The following is a 14939-nucleotide window of genomic DNA, read 5'->3' on the forward strand; positions in this document are numbered from 1 at the left end:
AAAAACCCAGGTGGGTTTTTAGGTGTTTTTTTTTTCAGGTGGATCCAACCCGAAAAAAACCGGTGTTTTGGCTGTGCCCACTTGGGCAAACCGTGGTTATATATGATGCATTATGTTACGCTTCCATTGAAGTGTGCGTGTATTTGCGACTGCTTGTATCGGTCTTTTGGCCCCACTTGGAATATCTTGCCGCCTCTGCTTTGAAAAAATCCTGCTGGCATCAGTGACTAAATAATGAAAACTATTCCAAGTAGCAGTGGCTTTTTACTTCAATGAGATCCGTCGATAAGTCATGTTCTTACCAATTTAGATTCGTCGGTGATGGTACTCAATGAAGATGCCTAGCAACATATACAGTTTGATATATATATATATATATATATATATATATATATATATATATATATATATATATATATATATTTTCATTTAATATATTTGTGTCAAATTAGAGGTAATTACTAGTTTTTGTTTTTTCAGCTGCTTCTCGAACTGGTTGCTCTGGGTAGAGAGCAGCGGTACGTTTGCTGGCGTCCACAGAACAAAAGTGAGCTGTCCCCTGTGCCCCAGGCGCGATCTTCATCAAATGAAGGTGGAAGCAGTGATGAGGAGGACGAAGATGATGAAGAGACTTCAACGTCATCTCATCCACACAGAGAAGAATCGGCTGAATCTGGGATTTCGTCTCAGGAGAAGATTCCTATTCCGTTGGTGGACTACATAATCAATGTGGTAGGTGTACTTTCTTTCTAAAAATTTACAGCTGGATTCCATTAAGGAGAGGATTAATATTTCATTGTTTTACTTTCCCGTTGTACAAAAAATATTGATATTGTTAATATTGACGACTTGCCTTAATGACATTTAACAGTGGTGAAGATAATACTATAATATTCAGTGCCATAAAGATACACGAACTTCACCAATCTGGTATTGGTACTCTTAGTCTTTTCGCAGAAATTAGTTGCTTGACATGGAAGTATATTTTATATCCGGGAACATTTAGGAAATGTAGTGTAGTGAATTTATATATGCAAGGAACATTACTCTCTTAACTAACTTGATGGTAATGAGGTAGATGACTTCCCTCTTGTGAACCTGGAAACGGCTCGTCCTTGTAGATCGATGAATGAGACTAGACGCAGTCCACTGGATCCATTACTTATCCAGTGCAATTTAGAATGAAGATAGATGCTGATTGAGAGTCTAACTTCTCATAGGATTGGTTGAGTTCATAGTTAGCGTTGTGGATTCGGCTGTTTATCTCTGAATGGTTAAGGTATTGGTCTGCTAGTTACGGATGACTATATTAGAAACCGAATCAATGAAACGAAGAAGTCCTCAGTTTGTATACCACGGAAGAGGTAGTACTGAGGACGTGGGAAAGTACTACCTGTGATGTCTCAAATCCAAAATCTCGAAGTGTACAGAAAAGTGTCAATTTGAGAGAAATACGTTCATCAGCATAATGCAGCTAGGAAGTTCTTACAATTTGTTGCATTTATATGACACGGAAGTTACACAGTGGACACAAACAACATAATACACATATATAGACAACGCTATTCTTTTCCGGCTTGTCTAAATAATTATACAAGCGGATTAAAAATAAAATACAGAACTTAAGAAATTCACGTGCGTAAAATAAATATAAAGATTTCAATAAAATTAAAATATTGATTTCCATATTTTATTTTCTAACTTCATAATATTATGAAAACTAGTTTTGCAGTATGAAATATCCAAAGCAAAGAGTAGATTAACTGTATCTGAATTCAAGTTCAGTATTGGAAATAAGTGTTTGTAACAAGTTTTTTAGTAGTTTACATTTTGTATAATACAGCTTGAGTTCTTGGTTAAGGCACAATGATTGGGAAAAGAGGCTCATCAATTGAGCACAATACACTATAAAAGCAAGAAGGGCAACAAATAATTCCAATAACACAAACAGTGAAATATGCACGAATGGACAGATTGGAACCCGTGCAGACGCACTACGCTACGTAGTCTATTTCGTGAACAACTATACTCTATCATCTAGAAGCGAGTACTCACGACTACCTGGACTGTACCAGAACTGCTGTTGTGCTTAGATAACCTAGTGCCTATCCGTAATCTTCTGAAGTAACCATATGTGCTGTCACTCTTGAAGTTGGTGCTCAGCCTCTGAGACCACACGGATTGTACCACAACTTTTGTTGTGCTTGCACAACCGAGTGTGTATATTACAGAACATCTCAGGAATCGATGAAATAACCGATTTTATAGTACACCAATTCTTCTACGTGATTTAAAGCGTACAATAGTGTATCATTAAATTCGCAGCTGAAGAAAAGTTGATAGAAATTCCTTTTTTTCCCTCCATTTAATCAATTGAATAACGCAATTCCTATTTAAAATATTCTGGTATGACCTCAAAATACATTTACGGATATATATAGCAGATGACTAAACTGAAAGAGGTTGTGCACCGGCAACTGTTTGAGATATGAATATTAGTCGTGGGAAGTGACAAAGTAAAGTTATGTAGCTTTTAAGTAATCTTGGTGATCATTTGTAAACTAAAATTACTGTTAGTGACAGGAAAATATTACGAAGATAAACAGTTGCAAGAGAATTTTATGTTATTCGATAAATAATGTAAAGCACTTAGTTACCAGTATATTCATTAAAATAGTTGTGAATTTCATTGTAGCAAAGAGTACAATAAAAATTATAGAATATGATGGAAACTAGACAGCAAATTGATTAAGGTTTAATGGGGACGTCAGCATCGAGGCTATTTGTCCCTGTCCCGAAAGTAGATAGGAAACTGGAGGATTGTGAATTTGTAACGATATCACGTAAAAGGTTGGTTCTCCCTTTTCTTCCACTTTCTCAAACTATTCTTTCACCACTAACTTGCATTTGTCATCCATCCCTTTTAGCTCAAAGGGCGTGAAAGAGGAACTTTAAAGCCTTTTTAACGAATACTTCTGAGAATACTTTCTCTTATCTTAGTAGTTGTTACATCCATTACAAAGTACTGGATTCGATTTACCGAAGAGTTCTTTAAATAAGGCAGGTATTATTAGTGGCTTTTCATAAAGACTAAATTAAATAATTGAAGGTGACTCTTGATGATGATGGTATAGACTCGGTGTTATCGAATTAAACTTTCTCTGTTACAATAAAGATGTTTGTTATTGGTAAAAGTGAAAAATAATTTGGGTTCATGAGTTGAATTCTTCATAGCTGAAAGTAGTTTATAGAATTGGACTAACAGTTTTTTTGTTTTTAATTTCTGTGCAGATGAAGTTCGTGGATGCGATACTTAGCAACAATTCAACCGACGACCACTGCCGTGAATTTGTTCGCCAGGAAGGTCTCGTCCCTCTTCTGTCCCTCTTAGGATTGCCTAACTTGCCAGTTGATTACCCGGTGACGGCAGCTCCTCAGGCTGTTGCATCAGTTTGTAAATCGATTCTGGTAAGTATGCATTTTAGCTATGTTTCTTGTAAAGATATAAGTATTTTTTTTTTTTTTTAATGGTAAAATGAAAATCGTATATTGCAGAATACAAGGAAGAGAGCCAAAGAATTCTTTAATTCTTTGGAATCACGAAATTTTTCGTACGTAACAAAAGAAAAGTCTCATAGACATAGTCAAAAAAAACAAGCTCAAATACAGATTGATTGTTTGATCAAAGATTATAATTTAAATGATTACAAACAGATATTTTCCAAATACTTAAACAAGAAAGTAAAAATTAGGCCACTAATGATTAAGAGTGGATGTGCAAGAGATGTAAGTTCTTTAGTTTTAAAAATACGAAAGGCTCAGGAAAAGGTCACGAAATTACATTCCTAAATCGGGTAGATCCTAACAATACTTATAGAGGAGCCAGCAAGATAAGGTCTGACAGCTCGCATCGGCGTTGCCACTACCCACGTGTCAAAGCTTTTTTTGGTGCGTCTATAATGGCAATTTAATTAATGGTGTTAGACAGAGTGACCATGGTAGGTGATACTAGCACCAAAGTAGAGGTTACGTTTTCCCTCCGCATGTGGTAAGAAAATTCAGAGACCATTTCTTGTTGGCCCTGCTATATCTATGGAATAGATAGGTGGATAACTGCTGTATTAATAGTCTACAATCTTTACTAACACACCCCATTGTTTAGATTGAATGGGGACGTTTTAGCAGGGGCCTTATCACTGCTGAGTACAGAGAACCTCACATTCCCAGAGGAGGCGGTACTAAAGCACACTCCAAACGAATGTGAGATCCGTTTCTAACTGGTGATACTATAACTACTATTTGACTTATTTACTTATCCATACAGACGTGTAATTTTTAATTAAATGGACACTATAAGAACGTTTACACATGTGAATAACATACTTTAAATATCACACACCAATACTTCGGATATTATTATGCACTTTATTCTAAATCTAAGCCGAAGTACAAACCTTAACTGATGACTTTACAATATTAGAAGAACTGCTAGGTATTTATTTTATTAATATCACTTAAATTTTAACTTATATATAGTTTTTGTTTATTTATTTATTTTTGCGCAGTCGTTACTAAAATTCGGGTAAGTATTGTACTTTTGAAATTGAAAACTACGCAGATGTTCAAATCCAGATGTTGTGAACGGTAAAAGACCTCTTTGTATTACATTTCCAGATAAAATTAAGATGGTATCACATTATTGAGTAGCAAATGCACTTCTACGTTATTAAAAAGAAGAAAAAAACTATATTCACAAATGTTATCGTAGAAACAGTACAAGAAAATGCTCACAGTAGTATTATTGGTATTCCCTTCATATCTATGGTTGACCTGCCAAAAGCATTTGATGCGGTACATCATTCTTTGTTACTTCAATAGCTCTTTTATGTTTATCATCATAGGTTTTCTTAGTAATAGAACTTTTACGGTAAAAGCTAATAATGTTTTACCAAAAGAAGGAAATATTTTGAACGGTATTCGTCAAGGTTCAGCCTTAGGACCATTATTATTTACAGTTTTTAATAATGACATAGTGTATGTAAATGTTAAAACGATAGAAATGTAAATGTTTTATTATATGCTAACGATATAAGACTTTTTAGAATGGTGACCAATATAAAATCACATTACATGCATACAGAAGGTATTAGATGGTATCTATAAGTGGGCTGGATCATGGCACAAGTATAAATAGTAGTAAATGCAAACATGTAACATACATAAAGATAACTCATAATAGAATGACTAAATATAGCATAAATGGTAAATCTATAGATAAGGTAGAATCCGTCAAGAATCTTGATATAACATTTGACTTTGAAGTCACATTCAGTCGTCAGACGATTGATATTATTAAACATACATAGTAATTGTCAGTTTACTTAAACTGTCAGAGTTATTTGCAAATTCGATTTGGATAAACATTAATAGAACAATTAATGACTAAAAGTTTTTCTATATCCTCTCTAAAGTATGTATATTTTCAGTTATATTTACATTTACATCAATATTAGTTTGACTATGAGCGATTACTAGAGATGCTTAACCTAAATGTTTTGTAACGAAGAAAAAGAAAAGGAAGCATTAAAATTTGTAGACTTAATAATTAGAAAACAAACTATGTAGTCAGTACATAGAAACATTTCATACCGAGTACCAACTAGTGGAATAATAATAAGAAACCTGTTGTGTACGTGTACAAATAGTGCAGAGCACTCACTTATTAAAAAAAAAAAAATACTTAGTATGTTTAATAACGGAAATATTAGTCCAAGAGATTAGGGCTATGATTAACTTTTATTATAATATACGTATTATGTTTTAACCTCTTGAACAAATATTTTGGTATAAGCTTCTATTTTATACGCAGTTTATATTTACTCGTATATTTTAGCATTAGACAAATGTAATCCTGATGATTAAATGATTATGATGCTTTCATTTTATTTCTTTTTTATTTTATTTTACTTTATATGACTGTTTTTATACTACTGTATTGTACTTGTGAACTATATTTAGCACCTAATTTTATGTCATACCAATGTTGGATACAAATGTGTTTATTTATCATATATGTATAATTACCACCGTACAGTACTCTACTTGGCTAATGCTGTTCTTAGGACTTTAAATATGTAATTAAATTATTATTACTTTAATGATAGTGCAAAATTAATGAATAGTGTAATGATTTACAATGTTAGAGCAAAGATTTACTAATTGACTTGTATAATTCATTTAAGTGTGTTACGACAAACAGTAACAGTTTAACATGAATCAACCGGAAATATTTGTACATGTCATTGTAGCCTAAAATATATTGAAATGTGAAAATAACTGATATTAACTACCTTGTGTGCTATAATTAATACATTAGTCTCCAAAGTAAAATTGAGAGAACCTACTTATATTGATTTTTGCAATTGCAGACTCTTGCCCAAGAACCTAAGGTATTGGGAATGGGGCTTGCCCAGCTGAACGACGTTCTAGCAAGCCTTCAACCACTGATATGTCCAACAGATAATGGAAGAATTTCTGTTTTGTTACGTGAAATATCCAGCGCACCTAATTTGGAAGAAGCGTTCACAAATCCCATGGCAACTCCACTACTACACGCTATGTGTGCTGTTCATGGCTACATTGTCATGTTCGTCCATGTATGCCGTACCGGACAGGTAAGAATTTAAAACAATAACTTTATGCACAAACTAATTAACAATACTGGGGTATCTTCTGTCTTATGATAACACAAAATTGTCATTTTAGCAATTTATTGAATTGTGAGACATTAACGTTATTAACCCTTTTACGATCCATGGTACGTTTTCGTACCATATTGCAGTGTTGTCGATAGCCGCTTATTTTGGTCCTATAACAGGCATTTCAGCCGTTTTATTGGTTAAGTCAGACATGGACCAAAGAACACCCCAGATGCATTCCGGAACCAGACGGTCAAATTGTTGGCGCCAAATGGGGGCTGGGACATCACATTTTATTTTTGAGGCAACATTCAAAAATTGTTCCCGCTCTTACAAGGGAACCTTCCGAAAATGATAGTTGCAGTGAAAGATGTGGCCTATGCCAATTGAAAGAGCTGTAACAGAGATGAGCATTCCCAAAAAATTAGCTGCCCATAGCAATAGGTTCAAGAAAAATAAGGGGTGGAAGTTCGGGAACAGCAAGGTTGGACAAGGGGAAAAAGTGCAAATTCCGCAAAAAAAAGGGGGGGCACGGCAAAATACGATGCTGACAAGTGATGTATAGAAAGAGACTTGCCACAATAGGGAACAAATGAAGGCCACCAGTGGGGTTAACAGTGTTGCCAACTGCAATGAAAAGTACATGTTTTGCAAAGAGCACTATATGTAGTGAGTGCAATATTCAGTGTCACGTAGAACATAAGATATGACGTGTATAATCAGTGGTACAATCTAACAAAAGAGAATAGAAAAAACAGAAGTACGAAAAATACGGAAAAGACGAAGTTGGCCATAATGCGCCACATTTGATCACGAGCTGTGCATATTAGAATGAACAAAACAAGAAGCACCAACTATGCAGGAAACCGACGTACCTAGAGTCGAAAAGAGAAACGAGTTCCAAAGTTAGCAGCACTGGCCATGAAAATCTAGACAATTCTAATATAGTTAGGCCACTCGCTTCACAAAAAGAAAATTCCGACAAGAGCCATTAGCCTTCGCATCATTTGTACATGCTCGTCCACATTGTACGTGCAATTGTTCGATGAGACAATGGTCCAAACAGAAGATATATTTGCAGTGAGCACAGTGGAATACTGCCAATCCGTCATACATGGTACAATGATCGTCTGTGAATGTCTCGAAACAGTACTCTAGAGGTGTCGGAACCTTTGGTGGTCTTTCTATCACATATCCACACCAGTAGAAAGTAAACATAATCAAAGGCTTGATCTGCTGTGTGTTGCTGGCTGCAGTACTATCACCGCCTATATGATGTATTCAGTGTGTCCCACCTAACTCTGCGACTGAAATAGTTTCAAAGCGAAAAAAATGTGACACATCCAGTTGTGCAGGAATGTACCCATGTCAGCGGGCGAGAAACTTCTGTGAGACGCAAGTGCCCCCAAGTCCCCCATCATAGGGTCCCAGGGACCAACTTCAAACTTTCAAATAGCACCATCGGTCGAATTATATTTCTTTCGATAAATCATGGAATATGCAACAAAATATCAGAAATATTTACTATATGAGATTTCAAAATGGCCGCGAAAAATATCTGCTCGGTGACAAGGACAACGTGCATTTTTGGCGGCCATTTTGAAACCCGTGCTTCATATGGCAAATGTTTCTTATAGGCGGTGTTGTATCTATCCAGAGAAATATCATCCGCCCCCTGTTCCCATTTGAAATGTTGCGGTTGACCCCTCAAGCCTTACGATGGGGACCCTGGGGACTTGCTTCTTACAAAGTTTTCTTGGCCCTTCACATGAGTACATTCCTGTGCAATTGGATTTGCAACATCTCTTTTCGCTTCGCAGCAATTTGAGATCACAATGTTCGATGCCATGTTAAGACACAACATATATTTGTGGCGGCCATTTTGAAAAACATGCTTCATATAGCAAATGTTTTCTATATGTGTTGTTGCACATTTCATGATCTATCGAGAGAGGTACCACTCGGCCCCTGTTGCCATTTGAAAGTTTGAAGTTGGCACCTGGGGCTCTCTGATGGGGATCCTGGGGGCACTTGCTTCTTACAGACTTTTATCATCCCCTGACATTGGTACATTCCTGCACAACTGGATCCGTCACATTTTTGTTCGTTTCTCGAATCTTTCAGGTCACAAAGTTTGGTGGGACACCCTGTATATTCCTTCTGTATGTTTACTTCTATTATAGGTTGTTGGCTCAACCCAACCATTTCATGTTCCCCGACTTGGCATTGCCTCAATCATTCTAGCATTGATGCATTCCGAGTGATGCCTGTTGCCGGAATTTTCTTTTTGTGAAGCGAGTGGCCTAACTATATTAGACTTGTCTGGATGTTCATGGCCAGTGCTGCCAACTTTGGAACTCGTTTTTCTTTTCGACTCTAGGTACGTCGGTTTCCTGCATAGTTGGTGCTTCTTGTTTTGTTCATTCTAATATGCACAGCTCGTGATCAAATGTGGCGTATTATGGCCAACTTCGTCTTTTCCGTATTTTTCGTACTTCTGTTTTTCTATTTTCTTTTGTTAGATTGTACCACTGATTATACACGTCATATCTTATGTTCTACATGACAGGTTGACACTGAATATTGCACTCACTTCATATAGTGTTCTTTGCAAAACATGTACTTTTCATTGCAGTTGGCAACACTGTTAACCCCACTGGTGGCCTCCATTTGATAACTATTGTGGCAAGTATCTTTCTATACATCACTTGTCAGCATTGTATTTTGCCGTGCCCGCCTTTTTTTTTTTTTTTTTTTTTTTTTTTTTTTTTTTTTTTTGTGGAATTTGCACTTTTCCCCCTTGTCCAACCTTGCTGTTTCCCGAACTTCCACCCCTTATATTTCTTGAACCTATTGCTATGGGCAGCTAATTTTTTGGGAATGCTCATCTCTGTTACAGCTCTTTCAATTGGCATAGGCCATATCTTTCACTGCAACTATCATTTTCGGAAGGTTCCCTTGTTAGCTTTCAAGATATCAGATTAAGATTTTGTACACGCATTGTGTACACCTCTAGCTTTTTTCTTTTTCTTTTTTTTTAAATCCACGTCAACCGGCCCGTGCTCGAGGGGCTCAAACGTTTCAAAAAGGGATTTTTTCGGAAAATTTCCCGGATTTTCCCTAATTTCCCATTCCTAGAGTATCATATTGGCATACGAGTGGTACCCTTTGAAAGGTTGATTTATTCTGAAGATAATGAGATATGAACCATGATCTAAGGACAAATAGTCTTGTTTTAGGAAATTGTTACATCACGTCGTAAATGTAAATATGTATATAAGGCTAGTTTTAGACGAATGCACTTACCGTATCATTTCTCGTAGCAAAAATCGTATTATCGATATTCTACCGTGTAAAGTAGCAAATGCTATAGCATTTCCCATGCCATGGCATATCCTATTGCATTTCTTGTCGATAGAACCTGCTCTATTTCGTAGCATTTTCCCCAGCATTTCTGGTCCGATTGCAGTGCCGTGGTGTGTTAAAAGCAAGCGAAAGATTTTGTGTCAAATATCCATGCTCTTTGTTTTGTGTGGGAAATTGAATTGTAGTAAAGAAAAAAAAAAAAATTAGTTGGAGTAGGGATGCTCTTTACCCACATACTTCTTTGTGGATTTCGTTTTCTAATATAAACGGCGGGAACTGTTGTTACAACCACTATAGCTTCAGCTACCTCACGCTTTAGTTTCGGAGCCATAATTGCGCTCTTCTCCAGTGATATGTTTGGTACGTCACGACAAGATTCTTATCCAAAATGCTACCGTGTAAAAGCACCATATATTTTTGATACCATTGAATATTCAAGATTTTTGGCAACACATCTGCTACGAGAAATGCTACGATAAATGCGCCAGAGGGGCGCAATTTTTTTAAAGTTAATTTCGAAAAAAAAAAAACTTAATTTTCCCCTTTAGGTGTATAATACGGACAAGCAAGTGGTACCGTTGGAAAGATTACCCTATTGTTAAAAAAAAATAAATAAATAAATAAATAAATAAATAAATAAAAAAGCGTTTTACGATAAATAGCTATGAAGCGGTACCTGCTTAACTGAAAGTCTAAAATTACCTCAAAAAGCCAAGATCGTAAAAGGGATTAATCATAGGAACGACTTCGACGTACAAATTTTCATTTCAGTGAAAACTATCTCATATATTTCGCCCTGCGTAAAAATAATGTAATGTTACTGCTAGTGGTAATGGTTTTCTTCGATGTAAAGGTTCCATCTATCCCTTTACAGACCGAGATTGGAGGTAAGGCTCTATATTTTCTTGACTTAGGCACACACTGAAGGTGATGATCAGCACCATGATTTGGACGCCGTTACTCCCAGATGTCTGTTTAATAAGCTGGGTGCTTTGGAGTGACAATAGAATTGAATCAAACCCGGTTGGTAATTCAACATCTTGATTCCTACTCTACCGTGCCTGTTGTTTCCAGTGTGATAATTAAAACAATGTATTATCGTTGCATTACGCAATTAAAAAGCTATCTGGTTGCATATAGCCCTTCGCAGGATTTAAATTTTTCGTGTAATACCTTGCCTTTTCATAATTAACTGGTTTTTACTATTTTTGCAGAGCGAGATTCGTAACTTGACTATTGGCCATTGGGGATCCGAATTGGGAGTGAAAGTTCTGAGAACTCTAACAAGACTTTACACGGTGCTTGTGTGGGAGAGTACGTTGTTGCTGGCTCTTTGTAGCGATGAGCCCTTACCACCTGGTTGTGAAATGTGCAAGGAAGACATGGATAGACTCCTTCGGTCTGATTCTAAGGTATGTTTAAATCAGTGTAGTCAATTTATTTATTTTCCATTTTTTTAAAGGCGTTATAAAAGCATGTTACAGGAAGTTCATGGGTAGAATGAAAAAGAAATTGGTATACACCAGTGGAAATTTCTATAATAATATAGAATTTTAAAAGTTCTAGTTCACTAGAATGGGACAAAGTTCTCTCCATGATTATACAGAAATGTTCCCCTTTTATTACACATCAATTCTGTCATATATTAAATTATTCATTTACGGCTGAAGTTTTTCCTACGAGATTCAAGTTGGCTACAGTTACACCTGTGTATCAAACGGGTAATAATATGGATGTAAATAAGTATCGTATTTCAGTTTTATGCTTCTCAAAAATATTTGAGTTAGCTATGAAGACACGACTTAACATCTGAACATGAGTTTCGAAGGTCTGCGATTTTTAATTTTATATCTGATGTGACAATACACATATCTGATAACTAAAAGAAAGCATGTAATCGGCATTTTTGTTGATCTGTGTAAGGCTTTTGATTTCACAGACCATGGTGCTGAAAAAATTGTGCTTGTATGGAACCAGAGCCTTGTCATATAAATGGTAAAATCATACTTGAACGTAGTCAAACCGTTGGAAATTGTAAAGGAGGTTAATGCTAGAAGAAAAATATATCAATCATGTACGTTCACAGGGTTTAAAAAAAAAAAAAAAAGTATCACAAGGATCCATATTAGATACTTCTGTTCGGGGTGGAAAAATTTCGGCCATGTTAAATCAATGTTATATGCTGATGATGTAAATATCCTTCTTACTGGAGACTCAGTCGATGAAGTAGTACAGCTCACTGTAGGTGCATTAACAAAACTTATTATTTGGTTAAATATAAATGAACTAACTATAAATGTAGGGAAAAAGCAGAATCATGAAATTCCAATTCCTGGAACAAAAGTATGTCTTGGTACCAGTGACTATAGATTCTGTAGTAAGTAAGCGAATCAGTTAGTAAATTTTTTAGGAGTACGCATTAATGAAGATTTAACGTGGAATACTTATATTTACTCGGTTCTCTGTGCTTTGTATTTCGTAGACTTCAAAATAACTTGTGGGAGGAAGCAGTAATTCTTACATAATAGTAAAGGTACTTCGATACGTAATTATGGAATTATGTTCTGGGGTAACTTAAAAATGAGCATATATATTCCGAATGGAGAAAAAAGTAATTAGAATAGTATTTAAAATGTCTAAAATATCCTCAGGTAAAAATATGTTTAAGAAATATGATTGTTTTCATTACCTAGTTTATGCATATCTCGCATAATTGTGTGTGTTTTTAAACATAAGCAATTATTTGTTTTAACAATATGGTTCATTTATGGAATAATCGACTTATCAATATATATGGCAGGCAACAGATCTATGTAAATTTTAGTAAAACTGGATATGTAAATTGATGCCTAGTTGGGATAAAAGTTCATACTGTACGCTATAACAAAGCTATAGATATATGGAATATCATATACATGCTAGAGGGAAGAGTGAGACAAGGCTTGGCGGAGAAAAAAGTGAAGGCACAGCAGTTAGAATGAAAATTTCTTTAGTGTGCATTTTATTGCTTAGGTTAGAAAGCTTTGAGATTATTAAGTTCGTTGTGAGAAGTGTGTATTATTGCTTTCATGTATAACAATTTGAAATCGTTCCGTATGAAAATTGTTGCAATTAAATGTAATTTTTTTTTCGTCTAGTCTGATGGTGAGTCTTCAGCAGAAGCTGGAAATGGTGTGACGTCAGCAATGGAGGCTCTAAGTACAGATCCACCCGTGAGCATGGAAGTAGATAATGAAGGACCAAGTGAGAAAAAGAAAGAATCTCGAGGACCGACAGCTCACCAGCTGAAATATATTAAACCTCTGCTTGGAGTATCGTCACGACTTGGACGTACTCTGGCAGAGTTATTTGGCCTTCTTGTCAAGGTACTTAACATTCAAATCTCTTTAAACTTTCGATTAATATTCATAATGAGCATCAGAGTTTTGTCTTAATCAGTGATAGAATTTAGTGTTTTTGTTGTTCTTTTTGATGTAAGGAAATAAGAAATATTAAAATTACTTAAATTACTTTTCAAGGCGTATTAACATAGTTTCGTAAAAGTGGAAATACTTACAAATGAATATGCCTAAAGTTATGTAATGAACAATTAAAGGTGTTGACAGCAGCAACAGCATGAAATATGAAATGAAAGTACATAATTTATTTTTTGCTTTTTCTCCAAAAATGTATTTAACTTGTTTAGATTGACGAAAATCACTTAGGTTATGTAATGAATTGAAGCTTTTCAACAATAAAAATTGTTTGTACATCTAATATTTCATTGTATGATTATTATTTTAGCTGAGCGTTGGTTCCCCTTTGCGACAACGTCGAGGACAACAAATTCACAACACAGCGTCACTTCCATCACCTGCAGCCCGAAGTGTAGCGACCTGCATAGGCCAGCTCCTAACTGGAGGAATTTCCTATCATATCCTACCATCAAATTATCATCCAAAGTTTAAGTAAGTATTTTCCAAGTTATCTTACGTAAGAATACGTTCAGATATAGCTAGTGTTTATTCTCTTTGCTGACAGTGTAATTAATATTTAGTTATTTATTTATTTATAACCCTGTATCTAGCGAAAACTATATTCTAAGTGATCACTTTATCATCTCATTCCGAAGATACTAACAACAGATAAAAAAGAAATTTTAAAGGTAGGGTAGGCACTTCTTAAGGCAACTGTACACAATTCTTGCTTTCTAGTCTCAATTGCTCTTTTTGTAATTCTCCTACTAGATTAATTATTATAGAGTAATTTTCTTTCATATTTGTATTGTAATCTGATCTGCTAGCCTATATTATTTTGAAAATAAATGAATAAATAAATAAATATTTTTTTTTTTAACAAGAGAAACAAATTGAATGTAAATGCTCGAAGTTTCATTCCAACTGTAGTACCTGCGGAAGAAATTGAAATCTTAAATTGGTTTATGTTCATTCGGAGACCTATTAATATTTGTCATTCTATCATTCTAATTTTAATTATTAACGAAAGACAAACAGAAATTTGAACAGTTGCTAGAAAGGGATTTGTGAACTCGGGTGGAATAGGTGTTATTTTGGCACGTACATTCTCTAATCCCGAAAATGTCCGTAATCCCAGTTATATTGTATTAGCTTATATTCCCGTGTGTTACTGCAGACTATAGCTTTAATATCTTCCGCTCACGGCGTTCCATTCCTCTTCGTCTTCGATCCTAAATTTCATGGTTCTACGCTAGATAGTTTCCCAAATCTGATGGGGGAGGGGTGAAAAGAAAGAACTTGCATTCCACTCTTAGGGTTTGTATTTGGTACTGAGCAGCAAAAAAAAAAAAAAAAAAAAAAAAAAAAAAAAAAAAAAAAAAAAAAAAAGTTAAAGGCTTCACCATCTCTCTTAGAACAC

At 35.2% G+C, this 14939-nt stretch overlaps 1 protein-coding gene across 7 annotated transcripts in view; it reads left to right on the forward strand.

The window, feature by feature from the left end:
* HUWE1 (HECT, UBA and WWE domain containing E3 ubiquitin protein ligase 1) overlaps positions 1–14939 on the forward strand; it is a 220624-nt gene that overhangs the window by 93624 nt on the left and 112061 nt on the right. For all 7 annotated transcript variants that reach the window (XM_081761380.1, XM_081761379.1, XM_081761384.1 and 4 more), the window contains 6 exons: positions 481–732; positions 3292–3468; positions 6429–6674; positions 11279–11476; positions 13202–13429; positions 13848–14011. In XM_081761380.1, the coding sequence (XP_081617506.1) occupies positions 481–732; positions 3292–3468; positions 6429–6674; positions 11279–11476; positions 13202–13429; positions 13848–14011 (1265 nt within the window). The remainder of the gene's footprint in view (positions 1–480; positions 733–3291; positions 3469–6428; positions 6675–11278; positions 11477–13201; positions 13430–13847; positions 14012–14939) is intronic.

The sequence above is a fragment of the Thermobia domestica genome, chromosome 6 (genome assembly GCF_964235325.1).
Source record: "Thermobia domestica chromosome 6, izTheDome1.hap1.1, whole genome shotgun sequence".
NCBI classification, from domain to species: domain Eukaryota; kingdom Metazoa; phylum Arthropoda; class Insecta; order Zygentoma; family Lepismatidae; genus Thermobia; species Thermobia domestica.